Here is a 17,539-nt window from a genome sequence, read left to right as displayed (position 1 = left end):
CTCCCCTTCCCCAACCTTAACCATGCCTCCTTCCCTTATTCCCTAACCTTAACCCCGCCCCCCTCCCTCTTTCCCCCAACCTTAACCCTGGTCCCCCTTCCCCTAACCTTAACCCTGTCCCGTCCCCTTCCCCTTATCCCAAACCTTAACCCTGGTTCCCATTCCTCTTCCCAAACCTTAACCCTTCCCCCTTTCCCTTTTCCTAACCATAACCCCGCCCCCTTCCCCTTTCCCTAACCTTAACCCTGCTTCCTCTTCTCCCCTCCTCACTCATATTTCGCCGGCTTTCCCATCTCCCCCACCTGTACCAGGACCTGTTCCCCCACCACCCCACCCCCCCTTTTTATCTCATATCCTCCTTCCTCCCTCTTTCCACTTGAACCCCCCTCCAAGCCCTTCCCCTAACCTTAACCCTTCCTTCCCCAAAACCTAATTCCTCCCACCCCTCTGTTCCCCTAACCACCAGGACCCATTCTTCACCTCCCTCTATCCTCCTTCCTTCCCATCTCCCATCACACTGACACAAACACACACGCTCATACACTTCAACAACTCCCAAACAGGGGGAAGGTCGGCCGGTCCAACACCCTCCACCGAGAACTCCAAAATCATTGGTCCTATGACCTTTGACCCGGAGAACGGGGACCTTTGCTCCCGAGGAGGGAGGGGGAGACCAGAGTGAATTTGGATTCACAGACTTGAGACCGCCATTCCAGGGGGACCTTAATGATCTTGGATTTGAAGGGCCACCGCTGGACGGGCGGCCCCAACTCTAAGCCCACATTTATTTCATTACCAAAATTATTTTGGCATTAATAATTTTTGTTAAAAGTTGTCTCGGTGGGCCACTCTCCCTCTTCCTCCTGCCGTGCTCTGCCTGGGGATTGATCCCGGGTCCCTGGTGTGGATGACCGTCACCTCCACCACTACACCATCCAGCAGATCAGTAGGCCCGTGCACCTTATCCTATTTGGACTCCCTAAACCCCAACCCCAACCCAAACCTAACCCTAACCCTAACCCTCCTAACCCTAACCCTTCCTAACCCTAACCCTACCTTAACCCTAACCTTAACCATTCCCACCTTATCTTTCCTAACCCTAACCATTCCTAACCCTAACCTTAACCTTTTCCATTTCCTTCCTAACCCTAACCCTTAATTAATTAATTAAAAATAAATAATTTAAAATTTAAATTGGTTAAATACATAAATTTGAATAAAATTGGAGAATTGAAAAATTAATTAGGTTTAAATTCATGATTTTAAATTAATTTGGAGAATTAAAATTGATTAAAATTAGTTTCATAAATTGGCTGTAAAAACAATTAATACGAAATTCAAATTACTTACAACATTTAAAAACAATTTAAAATTCATAAATATTAAACAAGTTAGAATGTAATAATAAATAGTTAAAATACAAAAAGATTACAAGTTTTAATTCATTTAGTCATTTAATATCTTAAAAGTTAGAGAAGGGGTTAATTTAAGTTAATTCTTTAAAAATATAAAAAACCGAATGTTAAAAAAGGCGCAATTTAACAAGGTATAAATAGGACACACACAGACTGCTTTCATACTGAAGCTGACTCTCTAAGAGGCAACACCTTTGGAGCAGAGCTGACAGACAACAACATCCAGTGCTTTTTTCATTTGTGCCCAGCCTGAAGAAGACTTTTAATAAGTCGAAACGTCGCGCATTGGGCACATTATTTAAATAGTTTAAATAATTTTGATTTCATAAAAATTTAATTTCATAAAAATTTAATTTCATTTGATTTATTTGATAATTCATATTTTAGTAAAATCAACATAATTCATAATTTAATTCATAACTTTTTATTGAACTTTTATTAAAAAAATAACAAAGACTTCATTAAAAAATAAAAATTTAAAACGACCATGGCCGATAGAGGCCGCTGGACGCAGGTTCGCTACAGAAAGCGACCTGCCCGGCAACAGTGGTCCAGGGACCGGAGAGGGAGACCAGCCTGGAGGAAGGACAGTGCTCCTCCTGTCTCCTTTGGGAGGCAGGCTCACTCGCCTTCCCCTAACCCCTTCCCTAATCCTAATCCTGAGTCTAACCCTAATCCTAATCCTGAGTCTAACCCTAATCCTAATCCTGAGTCTAACCCTAGGTCTAAGCTCTCCCTCTACAAAACCCTTACCTTAACCACACTCCTTTAGTGCAGCCCTAACCCTAGCAAAAAACACCCTCCGAACACCCTCCAATCCACTCCAAAACACCCCCCAGACAACCCTCCAATCAACTCCAAAACACACCCCAGATAACCCTCCAATCCACTCCAAATGGCCTCAAATGCACCCCTAGGCACTTCCTGGAAACACCTAGGGACAAAAAACACTTGGGCAAATTTTCAACCACTATAGTCAATGCAACTTTTCAACATAACTCGCCCTAGGAATGTCCCACCAACACCATTCAACCACCCCTAGGCTCCCCTTAAGCCAAGCTACCCCACCCTAGGATTCCAGCTCCGCAGCGCCAACTACTGGACGGCCACTTTTACAAAAAACACTCTCCAGGACACCCTCCAATCAACTCCAAATGGCCTGAAACGCGCTCCTAAACACTTTCTGGGGGAACTTTTTTCAAAAAAACACTTTGAAAAATTTCACCTCACTCAACTCTATGGGGAATTTTCAAACGCCTATAACTTTAAAACCACACCTCCTAGCGCTTTGCAAACCACTTCCGCCTGACATAATTCGGCCCTTCTGAACACGCCAGGCTTGGTCCCGTCTCCCGTTCCGGAGATACAACAAAAACAAACTTTTTTTCCCTACTTACGCCCACTTCCCGACGTCACAGCCACTAGGGGGACCCACCAAACGAAAGACAGCCTATGGAAATGGGGGGGTACCACCCACTTTCAGCTCTCTACCTCCAACGGTTCGGGAGTTATCACCCAAAAACAGGACCATCAAATTTGATGATCGTGGTTATTACCCCCCTTACCCTAACCCTAACCCTAACCCTTCCCCAGTTCAACCATTAGCCGTTGGGCGAAGTGGGGGGAACCATCGAGATAAACTTTCAAACCTAAAACACAATCATTTGACTTGTTTTAGACTGAAATATGGATTTCAATAATTTAGCTTTGAATGTGGAATTTCAACTTGGAATCGCTCAGAAATGGTACAATGGCGCCATCTACAGGATTTGTGAAAACGTGGAAGCGAATTAAAAGTTGGAAGTGAGCAAATTCTGACTTTCTGGATACAAATGTGGGTTACAGTTATGGAATTCCAAATTCAGAGTTCACATCTAGTAGATACAAATGTGGGTTACAATTATGGAATTCCACATTACGACTTCACGTCTAGTAGATACAAAGGGTTGGGAGTGTAGGTTATGGGTTAAAGGTAGGCATACTAACTCCAGTATGACATTACCCAAACATTCTTTTTCTCCTCAGTCATCAAATTTTAGTACTCACTAGTTGCGCCTCTGCTGCATGTTGACTGTGGGGCGTGCTGGAGGCTCCATGGGACTGTGGGTCAAGTTTATCCCAGTGATGATGCACCTCCATGGGGACTGTTGAACAGAGTCACTCAGACCACTGAGAGATAATCCAGAGGCCTCCATTCATAAGAACTCACGTATCCTTGTCCTTATTTTAAACTACTTTCTCATGAACTTTGACTCAGAATTCTCTTGAGCTTGCTGGAGCTTCCATAGGGCCTTATAATCATAGCTTGGAAACTACTACATCATGAACTTTGGTTCCTGGTACTCTAGGGCTTAGTGTTGGCTCCATGGGTCCTTGCCAACTTGGATCCATAATATGGATCCCATTCAAAATGAACAGCAAGTAGTTCAGAAATTTGAGGTCTGCCAAGCCTTCGCAGTGTCATGCACTCGCAAATTTGTATGGAAAGCCAGGTTAAAAAATTCTAGCGGCCAGATTGGTGAGGTCGTGTTCCTGGCCTAACAAGGCCCAGAATCTAACCCTAACCCTAATGCCCTAGATTCCTATCTAACTGTAATGTCACACAACCCAGGTACAAACACACTGCACCATATAAACACAAAAATTAACAGCCAGCATTGATAATAAATAACGAATTTTAATATATATTTGTTTATATACTGTAAATGTATTCAGAATACATAATTATACACTAACAGGCTACACTTTAATTTCCATACTTGGACTGACATTTCAAGTGTGCAGATCAGTTATAGCATCAGATACATCGCAGTGCTTTCTAGGCAGATGGAAGATTATTCAAAGAATAAACGGCATAGAAGTTATCTGGAAGAGTCCCATCATGCAGTACAGTATATTGCAGATAACTTTGGTATGGTGTTGACCAAAACAAAGTGTGTTAGTTCATTTACAAAAGCAGAGAAAACAGCATCTGGTTCCATGTGGACTATATACAGAATTCCCTTCAGCTCATTAATGGTTTATTTATTGTAAGACACAAACACAGCGCTCTGTTATTTGAACTGTGAGGAGGAAAACAGGACGTAAACACCTTGATTCTGCTTCTCTGATCACACATTTAATCATTTTATTAAACTGAATCTTGTGGAGTCAGTGCTGAGACTGTCATCATATCATGTTTTTCAGGGATGATCTGAGGTCAGCACCTCATTTTGTTCAGTAATTTGACTTTTTATGGACAATACAAAAAATCTATCTAAAAATCTAACAAAGGAGAATGTGATTTCTGCCTGTGTAAACTCATTTATTAAAGTGATTGATCAAAGTGATTTCTGAGCATTACAACACCCCTTTAGAGTTTACTGGACAATCAGAAACCAGGTGTCACATCTGTTTACACGTTTACTTTTCATTCATCAGTTCTCAATGACCTGCTCCTGAACCAGTTTACTGACAGATCTGGATCAATGATGTCTAAAAGCCATTTTCTGTGCAGCAGAACAACACGACACTACAGACTGATTATCTATACTAATCAATAACTGTACAAATTATGACTGTAAACTACTGCCCACATCAACAGTTTGTAGTTACATTCAACATCAGCTCATTTACATGGCTAACTGAGGCTTTACTTTAACCCCGCCCCCGTTACATCACTTCTTTCAACACGTTTCAGTCACAGAAAACCGTCTCATCTCACCATCATGAAAAATTCACCACCTCCAGTTTTTATTCTGTCATCACTTGGAGTCTCTGGATTATAAATGTTTTGACAGCAATCAAGTGAAACTTTGTACACATATCAAAATGCAATATTTAAGAATATTAAACACAAAATAAGTGGTTCCAGAGATTTTCATGATGTGACATCATCCGGTTCTCATATCTAACACTAGGAATGCTCTTGTGTTCTCTCTTCTTTTTTTCTGTTGATCAGCTACAGATGAATCCAGTGATAACCAACTAAACATAATGGAGGTGTATTCTTTCTCTGGGTGCTGTATGTTTATAACCTCTCACATACTAACATGAACACATATGACATTTTTCCAGTAGATTAAAGACTCAAACACATCGTTATTAATATTCGGACCAATCATTATTGTCTTCAGATCAATACTTCTCTATTGCTATCATTTCTTCTCAGCTAAAAAATAAAAATTCACATCAGCAACAACATCAAACAGTTAGAAAATATTAACACCAAACACTCCTAGACCTGAAAAAATGTTTTGTAAAGAAACCACAAACTTTGTCTGAAGAATGAGAATTTGACAAACTGCAGGTAAACCCCCACCCAGATAAGCCCCGCCCGCTGTTACCTGGACTCTAAGCAAATGAGAGTTGATGCTTCTTCACTAGGCTCTCAATCAGTTTACAGTTTTGTCTGTTGGCTGTCTGTCGGCCTGTTTCAGAGCACTGAAACAAATGTGTCGTCTGGTGTCAGTCAACAGATGTTCGAGTCAGTACAGAAGAAATCAGAAAAACAACCTGCTGAGCATTATTTCAAATAACCAATAAATAAGGATAAAAACATGAATTCTCTATGATACAAAGAGGTCACAGCTAGTTACTGTAGATTTACAGTTTAGTGTCACTGTAACTATTACTTTGTTATAGTATCACTTCATTTACTGTAACACTTAGAGTACTTTGTCTATGCTGTATTATTGTAATACTGCCATCCTGTAATACTGAATTGTATTCAAGTCTTTCAGCTATTTGACAGTTTGATGTTTTTGCTTTCAAATTTGAAACGAATGAAGTTTGAACTGAGGTTGTAATTAGTCCAGTTTTTATCTGTTTTCTCTGATGTGTTAATAAATCAGAACGTATTTTGTCCCGTAGGTGGACAGAACAACAACCCAAACATGCTCATCCTGTGACATCACCAGTCTACATCTGTGACGTCATCACTGACATCATCCTGTTTACAATGACAAAGTCAGGGTTACAGCAGTAACATCGGCTCATTTCTGGTACCACAAGGTTCTGGTATGAGCTGACCACGTTTGCCCACCGTTCCAGTGGCGATTTTCTGTGGCCAATCAGAGTTCTGCAGTGGCTTCACACCACCTTCAGCTCACTTGGAACAAAAGCGAGGTGACACCAGAACCGGGGACCAGGTACCGGGTCCTGTCAACAACTCACCCGGGGAAAACAAAAACAAGCGAGTGGAGGCGAGCCAGCACCATGTGGTGGAGAAGGGGCATAACGATGCAGGTGTTCACAGAGGTGATACCTGAGTGCATCCAGGTGTTTCCATGACAACAACGCTGCATCTCAGAATTTTAGGTTTTCCAGGATCCTGGTAGTCTTTAAAAACTTGATGCTTGTGTGTTTAATCTGTGCAGAGGAAATGGAAGACTTCTATTGTGTACTGAGGTGAATCTGTTTCCATTAGCAACAGCATGCTGTTTTCTGATTGGTCAGATGGCTGCTGTGATTGATTATTGCGTCTGGCTGTGTAAACAGCAGGCTGCCATCTTCCACTCTTGATAAATAATAACACACTTCCAGTATCAACAATATCACACTTCCTTTGTTTTCATACCGTCCTTTCACTTTCCCTTCCTCCTTCAGCTGACTCCACCTCCTGATAATGTCAGAAGAGCAGACTCCGCCTCCTGGTCGGACTGTTTGCTGGAAAGAAAAAAAATTATTGTAAAGCTGGAGCTTTTGGTCGTATCACATGATCTTCCTTTACAGATGAAGAGAGTATAGTTGTCAGAGAGGCAGAGGGTCAATGAAGAACACTGAGATATGATCAACAGCTACTAAATAAACCTCACGGTCAGATGTTTTTTTTTTTGCTCGTTTGAGTCCACAATGTCCGTTTTCCAGTCGACTTCACCTCAAAATAATAAGGAGCACAGTCCTCTGAGGACATGCCCAGGTGAACCCAGGGGAGTCAGTATAGTGGGAGAAACATGACCGTGTGTGTGTCTTACCTGGATCGGGTGTGACGGTCGGTCTTATTGTTTCTTTCTCCAGTTGAATCTCCGTCAGACTGAAGATGGACGTTGCTGAAACAACAGAGTGACTTTGTGACGTCACGGTGTACATCTAAGAACAGGGGTCAAAGGTTGTGTTTAAACTTACTGTCAGGAAGTGTCTTCACTCTGTTTCCAAGGTTACTGAAGTAACAATGATTGATCGACTCGTCTGCCGAGATCCTCTTCTTCCCTTCAAACTAAAGTTCAGATTAAAACTTAATGAGCTTAACTGAACACACAAGATTCATAAGTTGTTTAGAAATACGGATTTGACTGAGATAAAAATGTCAAAAGGGTCACACTTGATCAAAGACCTTACGTATCATTTGACGCTGGAGAAAATTCGCTACACTACAAAAGGGTGTGCTCAGAAATTGTATGCAACATGGCAACCTTTTTTAACTCATCTAGAAAAAATGGACACTACTGATACTGCAGTTTAGAGATACTGACCCCATATCATTGTCTACATATTTATTATTTGTAATTTTAATGTTCTTTCCTTGTTATTTTATTTCCTTCTCTTCTACCTTTTATTTTCCTTTGCAAGTGTTTCAAGTTTTTTTATATGTATATGTAACTATTTGTAGAATCTATTCTGATTGATCAATGGATGGTACAGTAACACTGTTGCAGGGGTGGGGCTCTGTTGGAGTGGGTGGGGGCTTATTGTATTCATCTAATCCGTTTGTAAATACTGTCTTTTGTATATTTTCCAAATACTCATAAAAAGACTGAACAAAATAAAAAAAGGGTCACACTTCATAAAAAAGTATTCCATTATAGTATTACTGTAACTATGGATCTAGCTTTTTTTACATTAACATTAATAATTGGTACAAGCTGTTGTAACATTTTCTTTTCTAGCTTAGTTCATATTCTGAACTGGACACAGTGAGACATTTACTGACCTGTAGGAACTTTGACAACAGCTCCACTCCTTCACTGTTGAGCCTGAACAACACACACACAGTTACATATCCATGTAGTAACAGACAAGAACCTCCCAGATTAAACTGGGTTTGACTGTTTGTTTCCGTTTTAAGTCACAAGTGACTTGATGGTGTCCTCAGTGTCTGGGTCTGACACTTAGCTGTACGACACACAGGTACAGAGCTGTAGTACAGTTCAGTACCTGTGCAGTACACCGGTGTACCTAAGTGCAGTTCAGCTGTGTACCTGTGTGTAGTATCAATCAGTCAATCTTTATTTATATCGCACCAATTCATAGCAAATGTTCTCAAGGCACTTCCCATAAAGAGCAACACAGACCAAACTCTTCAAGACCCAACAATTTTTTCAAGAATTCAAGAATCCCCACGAGCAGCATCATGCAACAGCGGAAGGAAAGACTTCAGCAACAGGATTTCTGTCAAAGGGTTAGGGGGTTAAGGTTAGAGGGGTTAGGTTTGGAGGGGTTAGAGGATTGGGGTTAAAGGGGTTAGGTTTGGAGGGGTTAGAGGAGTTAGAGGGTTAGGGTTAGAGAAGGCGAGTTTAGAACAGGTAAGGATTCGTGCTAGAAACAGCGTTTCCCCTACCATTATATTAGGGGGGCGCTCCGCCCCCTCAACAGCACCCCCCACCCCCTTGAAGGTCAAGTTAATTTTATTTGATTTGATTTTCTATATAGCGCCAGATCACAACAGAAGTCATTTAAGGTTCCCTTTCCTATAGAACAGGTCTATGCCTTATTCTTTTATAAAACAAACTAAATAACCTCATGTTATTTATAATATTTACATGACAGCATGTCATTTCTGTCTGTCGCACATTTACAATTCTCCTCTGCTCTCTGGATCGTGCACAGCGGAGTTCCGTCCCGATGCACGCACGCACAGACACACACACACACACACACACAGGTGAGCACACACGCACACACACACACACACACACACACACAGGTGAGCACACACACACACACACACACAGGTGAGCGCACACACACACACACACACACACACACAGGTGAGCGCACGCACACACACACACACACACACACACACACACACAGGTCAGCGCACACACACACACACACACACACACACACACACAGGTGAGCACACTCCCACCAGCGGACTGAGAGCGTGTTGGAACATATGTCGCATCTAACAGAAACCTGCTGCACCATGAAGAGTATGTTAGCCTTAATGAAGCCACTCCTCCAGTCATACTAATACTCATATTCCTCGAGATTCTGGACGAGGAGGTGGACCTGCAGCCATCTTTAACTCTAGTTTAACAGTCCAACCTAGACCTAAACTCAACTATAACTCCTTTGAAAGCCTTGTTCTTAGCTTCTCTCTTCCAACCTGGAAAACACTGACACCAGTCTTAGTTGTCGCAGTGTACCGCCCTCCTGGTCCAGACTCTGAATTCTTAACTGAGTTCTCAGAGTTTCTATCAGATTTAGTCCTTAGTGCAGATAAAGTGGTTATAGTAGGTGACTTTAATATTCATGTGGACGATGATAATGATGGTCTGAGCACTGCTTTCATCTCACTACTGGACTCAGTTGGCTTCTCCCAGAGTGTAGATGAACCCACTCACTGTTTTAACCCTCGACCTTGTTCTGGCTGATAGTGTAGAAATTGAACAGTTAACAGTCTTCCCCCCAAAACTCTGTTCTATCGGACCATCACCTGATAACTGCTGATTTCTGGACTATGGACCATATGACAGAGATGTCCTCACTAGATGCCTGTCTGAAAGTGCTGCTGCCAAATTTAAGGAGGTGATTCCTTCAGGACTTCAGCCAGTGCCATGTCTCCATACAACAGAAAAAAAACTTGAAAGGACATGGCGTGCCACCAAACTAGAAGAATCCTGCTTCATCTGGCAACAGTGTGAAAACCTATAGTCAATCAATCTTTATTTATATAGCGCCAATTCATAACAGTGTTATCTCGAGACGCTTTCCATAAAGAGCAGGTCTAGACCAAACTCTTTAATTAAGAGAGAGACCAACGATTCAGGAATTCAAAATTAAGGATTCAAGAATCTCCACATGAGCAGCATCAGATATTATATTAAGCAACAGTGGCAGGAAGAACTCCCCTTTAACAGGAAGAAACCTGGAACAGACCCAGGCTCAGATGTGGGCAGCTTTCTTTCAGGGTCCGTGTTGGGTGGAGGTTGGACAGAGAGAGGGAGAGAGAGACAAAACAAACAAGCGGGTCAGGATTGATGCAGGAGGGTTGAGGTTAGGGGGTTAGGTTTGGAGGGAGTAAGGTGGTTAGGGTTGAAGGGGCATGGGTATTTTACAACAGGTGTTCTGGGTGAATTCTCAGTTCTGATTGGGTGCTGCTGCGCATCCCTTAAAAGAGATAATGGACACCTGCAAAGTAGTTCAGGGGGGCCGGGTCAGTTTGTCTTAATAGACGTCTCACCTGAGACAGCCAGCACCAAATATTTCCATCACACCTAAGTGTAGTGCACCTGTGTACCTGAGTGTAGTGCATCTGTGTAGTTGTGTGCAGTGCAGTTGTGTACCTGGGGGTGTGGTTGCTCAGCCTCTCAGCTCTGTACTGAGGGTAGTTGGACGCCATGAACTCGTCGTTGGACCTGATCCCAGGCCAGCTCTGCTCGGTGGGAGTACCTGCACACAAATTACAAAACTTACCATCAATAGAAATAACAGAAGCTGATTTCTGTCAGTGATGAGGTAGAAACTGATTGGCTGTAACTGATGAGGCAGAAGCTGATTGGCTGTAAATGATGAGGCAGAAGCTGATTGGCTGTAAATGATGAGGCAGAAGCTGATTGGCTGTAAATGATGAGGCAGAAGCTGGTTCTAACCCAGAAGCTTGAAGATGAAGTGAAGCTCCTCCTCCACTGTGGAACCAGGAAACAGAGGTCGACCTGTCGCCATCTCATAGAAGATACAACCAACACCCCTACAAACAGACAGACAGGAAGTGAGTGAGACAGATAAAGAGAGACAGACAGGCAGCTCGAGAGAGAGAGACAGGAGAAGGGACCGACAGGTAGAGACAGTTGGTCTGATGTTCTCAAAATATTCGAGGTTCACCACAGAAGAAGAATGTGTGTTGTTTCGGCTTTTTGACAGCTGGTCACAGTCGACATTTATAGTAGTGGTACAGTAGCATACTACAATAGCACTACAGTTTACTACAAAATACTACAACAATACTAGAGTTTACAACAAAGTACTACAATAGTACTAGGGTTTACTACAACGTACCACAACAGTACTGAGGTATACTGCAAATTACTTCAGTACTGACCACATGTCAATGTGGGTAGAGTAGTCGGTGCTGCCAAGCAGGATGTCCGGCGGTCGGTACCACAGCGTCACTACCTCATTAGAGTACGTCTTCGTCGGGATCGACTTCGCTCGGGCCAAACCTGAAACACACAACACTAGTTCCAGAGGTCTGGGGACTAGTTCCAGTCTGTGGAATAGCTGCAGGTGCAGATCCTACTGATGTTGCCCAGGGAGAATGAGTGGATTGCGAGCAGATCATTAGCTGATGTGCTGGACAGAAGGACATCCAGACCAGAAATCATAAGATAAGATAAGATATTCCTTTATTAATCCCACGACAGGGAAATTTACAATGCCACAGCAGACACGAGGAGATATAAAAATATGTACAGCTGAGACAGGGGAAGTATAAAAATAGAAACAATATTATATATATTGTGCTCAGTACTATAATATAGAATTAATGTAACTAAACGCTCCTTTGTTCCTTGCTAGTTAGCAGCTTGGTGCTAACTTGCTGGTGTGCTCCTGTTGCTCTGAAGATCAGCTGGCAGACTTTGGGTCATACTTGCTGGTGCTGAGAAACTTGGTTGAGGCCAGGCTTCATGTCGCTGCCATGAAAAAGGCCACACTGAGGCTGGGGCTGGAGGGGTAAGCTGCTGGCCTGTAAATGGACTGTCAGGAGCCCATGTGAGACGAGGTGCAAGGCTTGAGCTGGGCTCCAATATTGCGTGTGTGCGGAAATCCATCACCAGTTTTCCCTGTGTTGATCTGGAGGTGGTTCCTCTGGCACCAGTCAACTAAGTCCTGCATTAGTTCTCTGTACTCCCTGTCATCTCCATTGGTGATGAGACCAATGATGGCAGAATTATCAGAGAACTTTTGCAGGTTGCATAGGTGGCAGGAATGCAAGTTGTAGGAGAGTACTACAGACAACCATGTCAGACACACAGTCCCGTGTCCCCACATACAGTGGATGGTTGGTGTGGTAGTCCAGAATCCAGGATGTGAGGTGATGGCCCACACCGGTCTCGCTTGTCCCTCAGAAGTGCTGGCTGTACTGTGTTGAAGAACAACATCCTCAAAGTGCCTCCAGCTCTCTCCAGGTGAGAGAGAGCTCAGTGTAGGAGGAGGATGACTGCGTCGTGCCCCCCGATGCCAGGTTGGTAGGCCAACTGAAGTGGGTCCATCACAGAGCTCACCAGTGGGCGGAGATGAGTACCAGGCCTTCCAGGGTCTTCATCAGGTGGGATGTTATTGCCACCAGCCTGTAGCTGCCAAAGTCCCGGGAGTGCAGAGTCTTGGGGACAGGTACCACACAGTATGTTTTCCACAGCTGTGGCGCCCTCCCCAACTTCAGGCTCAGGTTGAGGATGTGTTCCACAATCCGGCACAGCTGGTCTGCACAGGACTTCAGGACCCTGGAGCTGATACCGTCTGGACCCGCAGCCTTCCTCATCTTCATCTTCCTGAGCTCTGGTTCCTCACCTGGAGTGCTGTGAGGGACAGGTTGCGGGGGGGGGGGGGGGGCTGGGCTGATGAGCCATGTATCCAAGGCAGGTCAAAGAAGACAGAGGAGGGGGTGGGGCATTGTCTTGGAAGTGCAGACGAGTGCAACAGGTCTGACTGGGCCGGGGGGGGGACAGATGACTGATCAAACCTGTTGAAGAATAAGTTCAGGTCATTCACCCACTGTTGCTCCCCAGCAGCCTGGGTGTTTGGTTTCTTGTGTCCAGAGATGATTTTCAGGCCTCTCCAAACTCCACTGACATTATTCTGCTGTAGCTGATCTTCCATTTTCCTTCTGTAGGTGTCTTACCCCTCCCTGATCTTCCTCCTCAGCTCCTTCTGCACAGCCTTTAGCTCCTCCTTATTCCCTGGCCTAAAGGCCCTCTTCTCCTTCATGAGAGCCTTTATGTCAGGATTAATACATGGCTTGCTGTTGGAAAAGCACCATACATGGTGGGTACACTGTACCCACCAGGACTGCCCAGTGTAGTTGCCATGTTCGGGGTCAGCCTCGTCAGCCATATTTCCGTAAACACCACGATGCTGGACACCCGGTATTCCCTTGGATGCCGGGTCAGCGCAGCTAGTTCGTCCATCTTACATTCCCCATGATGATGAATGGGAGGACAGGTCTGTATCACCTCTTCCTGGTGCGGCACTCAGCCCCGGCACGGCTTCTCCATCACCTCCTCTTCAGCTCACGGGGAACATTGGGCCTCTACTTGGGCAGCAACGCTTTGTTACAGAGTGCCAACACCTGAACCCTACTGTTTACAGTAGGGCCATGGCCGCTTCCGGGTCCCCAGACACGGCCGTGAAAAATGCAAAAAGCAGCAGAAGGGCCAAAGCAAAAGGGGAGTTCTTCCTGCCACTGTTGCTCAATCTAATATCTGATGCTGCTCATGTGGGGATTCTTGAATCCTTCATGTTGAATTCATGAATCGTTGGGTCTCTCTCTTAATTAAAGAGTTTGGTCTAGACCTGCTCTTCATATAAAGCGTCTTGAGATAATGCTGTTATGAATTGGTGCTATATAAATAAAGATTGATTGAACCACAGAGGCCACAGGCTGCATATGAAACACCTCTGATAAAAAAAAAAAAACAATAACACTATAAAAGTAGATGTTAAATAAAAACAAAAGTAGGAAAAAAGCAAGAGGAAACTCAAAGTTGGGCAAGAGCTGCCGTAACAATGTTACAATAACTCCAGGCATTTGCGAGCCCTTCTAGACCTCTGGGACCTGAGCCTGCATCCACAGGGCACTAGGGTGACGTGGGCCTGTGATGTCCTGTGCTACTGTATTTGAAATGTTTAGAATAGAGCTCTGACAGGTTGGCTGTGGAGATACCTCTAATCTTGGCAGCAGTTTTGGTTATGTGTGTGAGTCTGAACCTGTTTGTGACATAGAGCATGTTGAACAATTTCTGTCCAGGTTTACATGCGTCTGTGAAACAAGCAGCAAACGGATGCAGCCCTCTCACCAAAGTCTGCTAGTTTGAGTTCTCCTCGCTCATTGATCAACAGGTTTTGGGGTTTCAAGTCTCGATGGAGAACTTTCCTCCGATGGCAGTATGACAAACCTCGCAGCAACTGGAAAAGAAAGAGCTGAAGAGAGAGAAACCAGTATGAAGAATTAGGGATGGACGATATGGCAAAAAATATCATGGAAAAGGAAGTTTCCATTTTCCAGAGTTTGCACACTTTTACAAAACTACTGACGTGGACACTGATTAACCCAATTTACAGTCATGTCCCTTATTAGATGGTAGAGCATGTGAGCTAAGGGGAGCGATGAGAAGCCAGTGAGCCAGGTAAACGACAGGAGAGCAACGGGTAAACGACAGGAGAGCGACAAGTGAACAACAGGAAAGTGACAGGATAACGACAAGTGAGCGACAGGTGAACGATAGGTGAACAGTAGAGCGACACGAGAATGACAGTAGAGCTTCAATGTTGCCATGTCAGTCTGTAATATGTGAATGTGAAATCTACATGTGTGTGTAGAATACAGTACATTTACACAAACAGAAGTATCGGTAGTAGTGCCAGGTAAATGACAAGTTTTCTAACCTTGACATTGTGACTATTGATGACGTTTCCGCAGTCATCCAGATACTGTTTCAGGTCTTTGTCCTGAAAAATATAAGAAGCATCTTTAAAGGATCAATACACCAAATAACAAATGTTTGTGTGTGCGTGTATGTGCGTGCGTGCGTGTCTCACCAGATATTCAAACACCAGTGTGAGGGATTTCTGTGTGTGGATGATGTCATGTAGCGTGACGATGTTGGCGTGTTTCAGATCCTTCAACAGAGACACTGAGGGAGAACACACATATTAACACACACTTCAATACACACATCTATACCCTTCTATGTTTGTGAGGACCATAATTGACATAATGAATTGCCCTAAACCTAACCTCACCTATCTTAACCTAACCCAACATAACCCAACCTAGCCTAAGCCAAACCTAAACTATACCCAACTTAACCTAACCTAACCTGAAAACAGTCATTTTGAGGTTGTGAGGACTTTCTAAATTCCAATAGTCGATTTGAGGATTTTTAAAGCGCACCATAGCACAGAGACAGCACTGGTGAAGGTTACAAACCACCTCCTTATGGCAATTTCCTGCTGCTAAACTCAGACAAAACTGAAGTCATTCTGCTCGGCCCTAAACACCTTAGAGACACCTTTTCTAACAATATAGCTGCTCTGGATGGCATCACTCTGGAAGTTATCTTTGATCAGGATTTGTCCTTTAACTCCCACATTAAACACATTTCCAGGACTGCCTTTTTCCATCTATGTAATATTGCTAAAATCAATCAATAAATCTTTATTTATATAGCACAAATTCATAACAGCGTTATCTCAAGACGCTTTACATAAAGAGCAGCTCAGACCAAACTCTTTAATTAGAGAGAGAGACCCAACGATTCAGGAATTCAACATGAAGGATTCAAGAATCCCCACATGAGCAGCATCAGATATTAGATAAGGACACAGTGGAGGAAGAACTGCCCTTTAACGGGAGAAACCTTGAACAGAACCAGGCTCGGGGGGGGGGGGGTTCTGTCGGTCCGTGTTGGGTGGAGGTTAGAGAGAGAGAGACAGACAGACAGACAGACAGACAGACAGAGAGAGAGAGAGAGACAAACAAACAGCAACCAACATACTAACAGCAGCTATAGTACTGACAATAGGAGTGAGCAATATGGTAATATTGAAAAACATGACGAGTGGCTGACGATCCACAGCAGTGATTCATGAAGCCAGAGAACCACAGCAGGAGAACCAGGACCAGGATCCACAGGAACCTGAGAACCACAGCAGGAGAACCAGGACCAGGATCCACAACCTAAGAACCTTCCTTAGTGATGAAGCCTATAGTTCAGGACTGGATCAGGCCTTAGACCAGCCCCTAGTTATGCTGCTATAGGCTCAGACTGCCGGGGGACTCTCATGATGCACTGGGCTCCTCTCTCCTCCTCTTCCTCTCCATCCTGATGCTTCATGTCTCTTTAATGTCTGTTACTAACTTGGTATCTTCCCCGGAGCCTTTCTGTGCTTTTCTCATCCCTCAGGTTCCTGTGGATCCTGGTCCTGGTTCTCCTGCTGTGGTTCTCTGGTTCCTGTGGATCCTGGTCCTGGTTCTCCTGCTGTGGTTCTCAGGTTCCTGTGGATCCTGGTCCTGGTTCTCCTGCTGTGGTTCTCTGGTTCCTGTGGATCCTGGTCCTGGTTCTCCTGCTGTGGTTCTCTGGTTCCTGTGGATCCTGGTCCTGGTTCTCCTGCTGTGGTTCTCTGGCTTCAAGAATCACTGCTGCGGAGTTTCTTCCCATTAAAGGGGAGTTCTTCCTCCACTGGGTCCTAATCTAATCTCTGAGCTGCTCTGTGGGGATTCTTGAATCCTTCCTGTTGAATTCGCAAAACTCGAATGGCTGTAGCTGTGGCAAGCTGTCGAATTTCCATGTCTCGCCATGAAACAGTACTGCTGTGGTACAGTATTAGTATTGTAGTATTTCTATAGTAGTACACTGTAAAATGGTAAATGGTCTGTATGTCTCCTTTCTGGTCATTTCAACTACTCAAAGCACTTTTACATCTTCATTCAAACAATCAAACATCATTCACACAGGAGGAATCTAAGCTGGAGGAGACTGTTCTTTCACACACATTCACACGACTGATGGACAACCCACTCTACCTCTAAGCCACTGCTGCACAGTGCAGTATTACTACTGTAGTGGAGTATAAATAATGCAGTACTACCACTATTGTGTAGTATTAGTATTGCAGTACCCTCTCTGATAGCAGTACATGGAGCTCCTTCTTCATGTTCCAATCGGATTTCCTTCAGGGCCACGAGATTATCAGTCAGT

At 43.9% G+C, this 17,539-nt stretch overlaps 1 protein-coding gene across 1 annotated transcript in view; it reads right to left on the bottom strand.

The window, feature by feature from the left end:
- Positions 1–6,540: 6,540 nt before the first annotated feature.
- Positions 6,541–17,539, bottom strand: part of cdk16 (cyclin dependent kinase 16) — a 17,852-nt gene continuing 6,853 nt past the window's right edge. The window contains exons 7-17 of the mRNA XM_070838920.1: positions 17,460–17,539; positions 15,378–15,472; positions 15,225–15,287; positions 14,636–14,759; positions 11,662–11,782; positions 11,213–11,310; positions 10,907–11,012; positions 8,326–8,368; positions 7,521–7,611; positions 7,370–7,444; positions 6,541–7,061 (exon numbers count right to left, since the gene is read on the bottom strand). The exon at positions 17,460–17,539 is cut by the window's right edge and continues 35 nt beyond it. Coding sequence (XP_070695021.1) covers positions 7,024–7,061; positions 7,370–7,444; positions 7,521–7,611; positions 8,326–8,368; positions 10,907–11,012; positions 11,213–11,310; positions 11,662–11,782; positions 14,636–14,759; positions 15,225–15,287; positions 15,378–15,472; positions 17,460–17,539 — 934 coding nt within the window. The 3' untranslated portion in view covers positions 6,541–7,023. The remainder of the gene's footprint in view (positions 7,062–7,369; positions 7,445–7,520; positions 7,612–8,325; positions 8,369–10,906; positions 11,013–11,212; positions 11,311–11,661; positions 11,783–14,635; positions 14,760–15,224; positions 15,288–15,377; positions 15,473–17,459) is intronic.

This window comes from Pempheris klunzingeri, chromosome 11 (assembly GCF_042242105.1).
Source record: "Pempheris klunzingeri isolate RE-2024b chromosome 11, fPemKlu1.hap1, whole genome shotgun sequence".
Taxonomy (NCBI): domain Eukaryota; kingdom Metazoa; phylum Chordata; class Actinopteri; order Acropomatiformes; family Pempheridae; genus Pempheris; species Pempheris klunzingeri.
The sequence above is the reverse complement of the archived record's forward strand: the minus strand, read 5'-3'. Positions and strand labels throughout refer to the sequence as shown.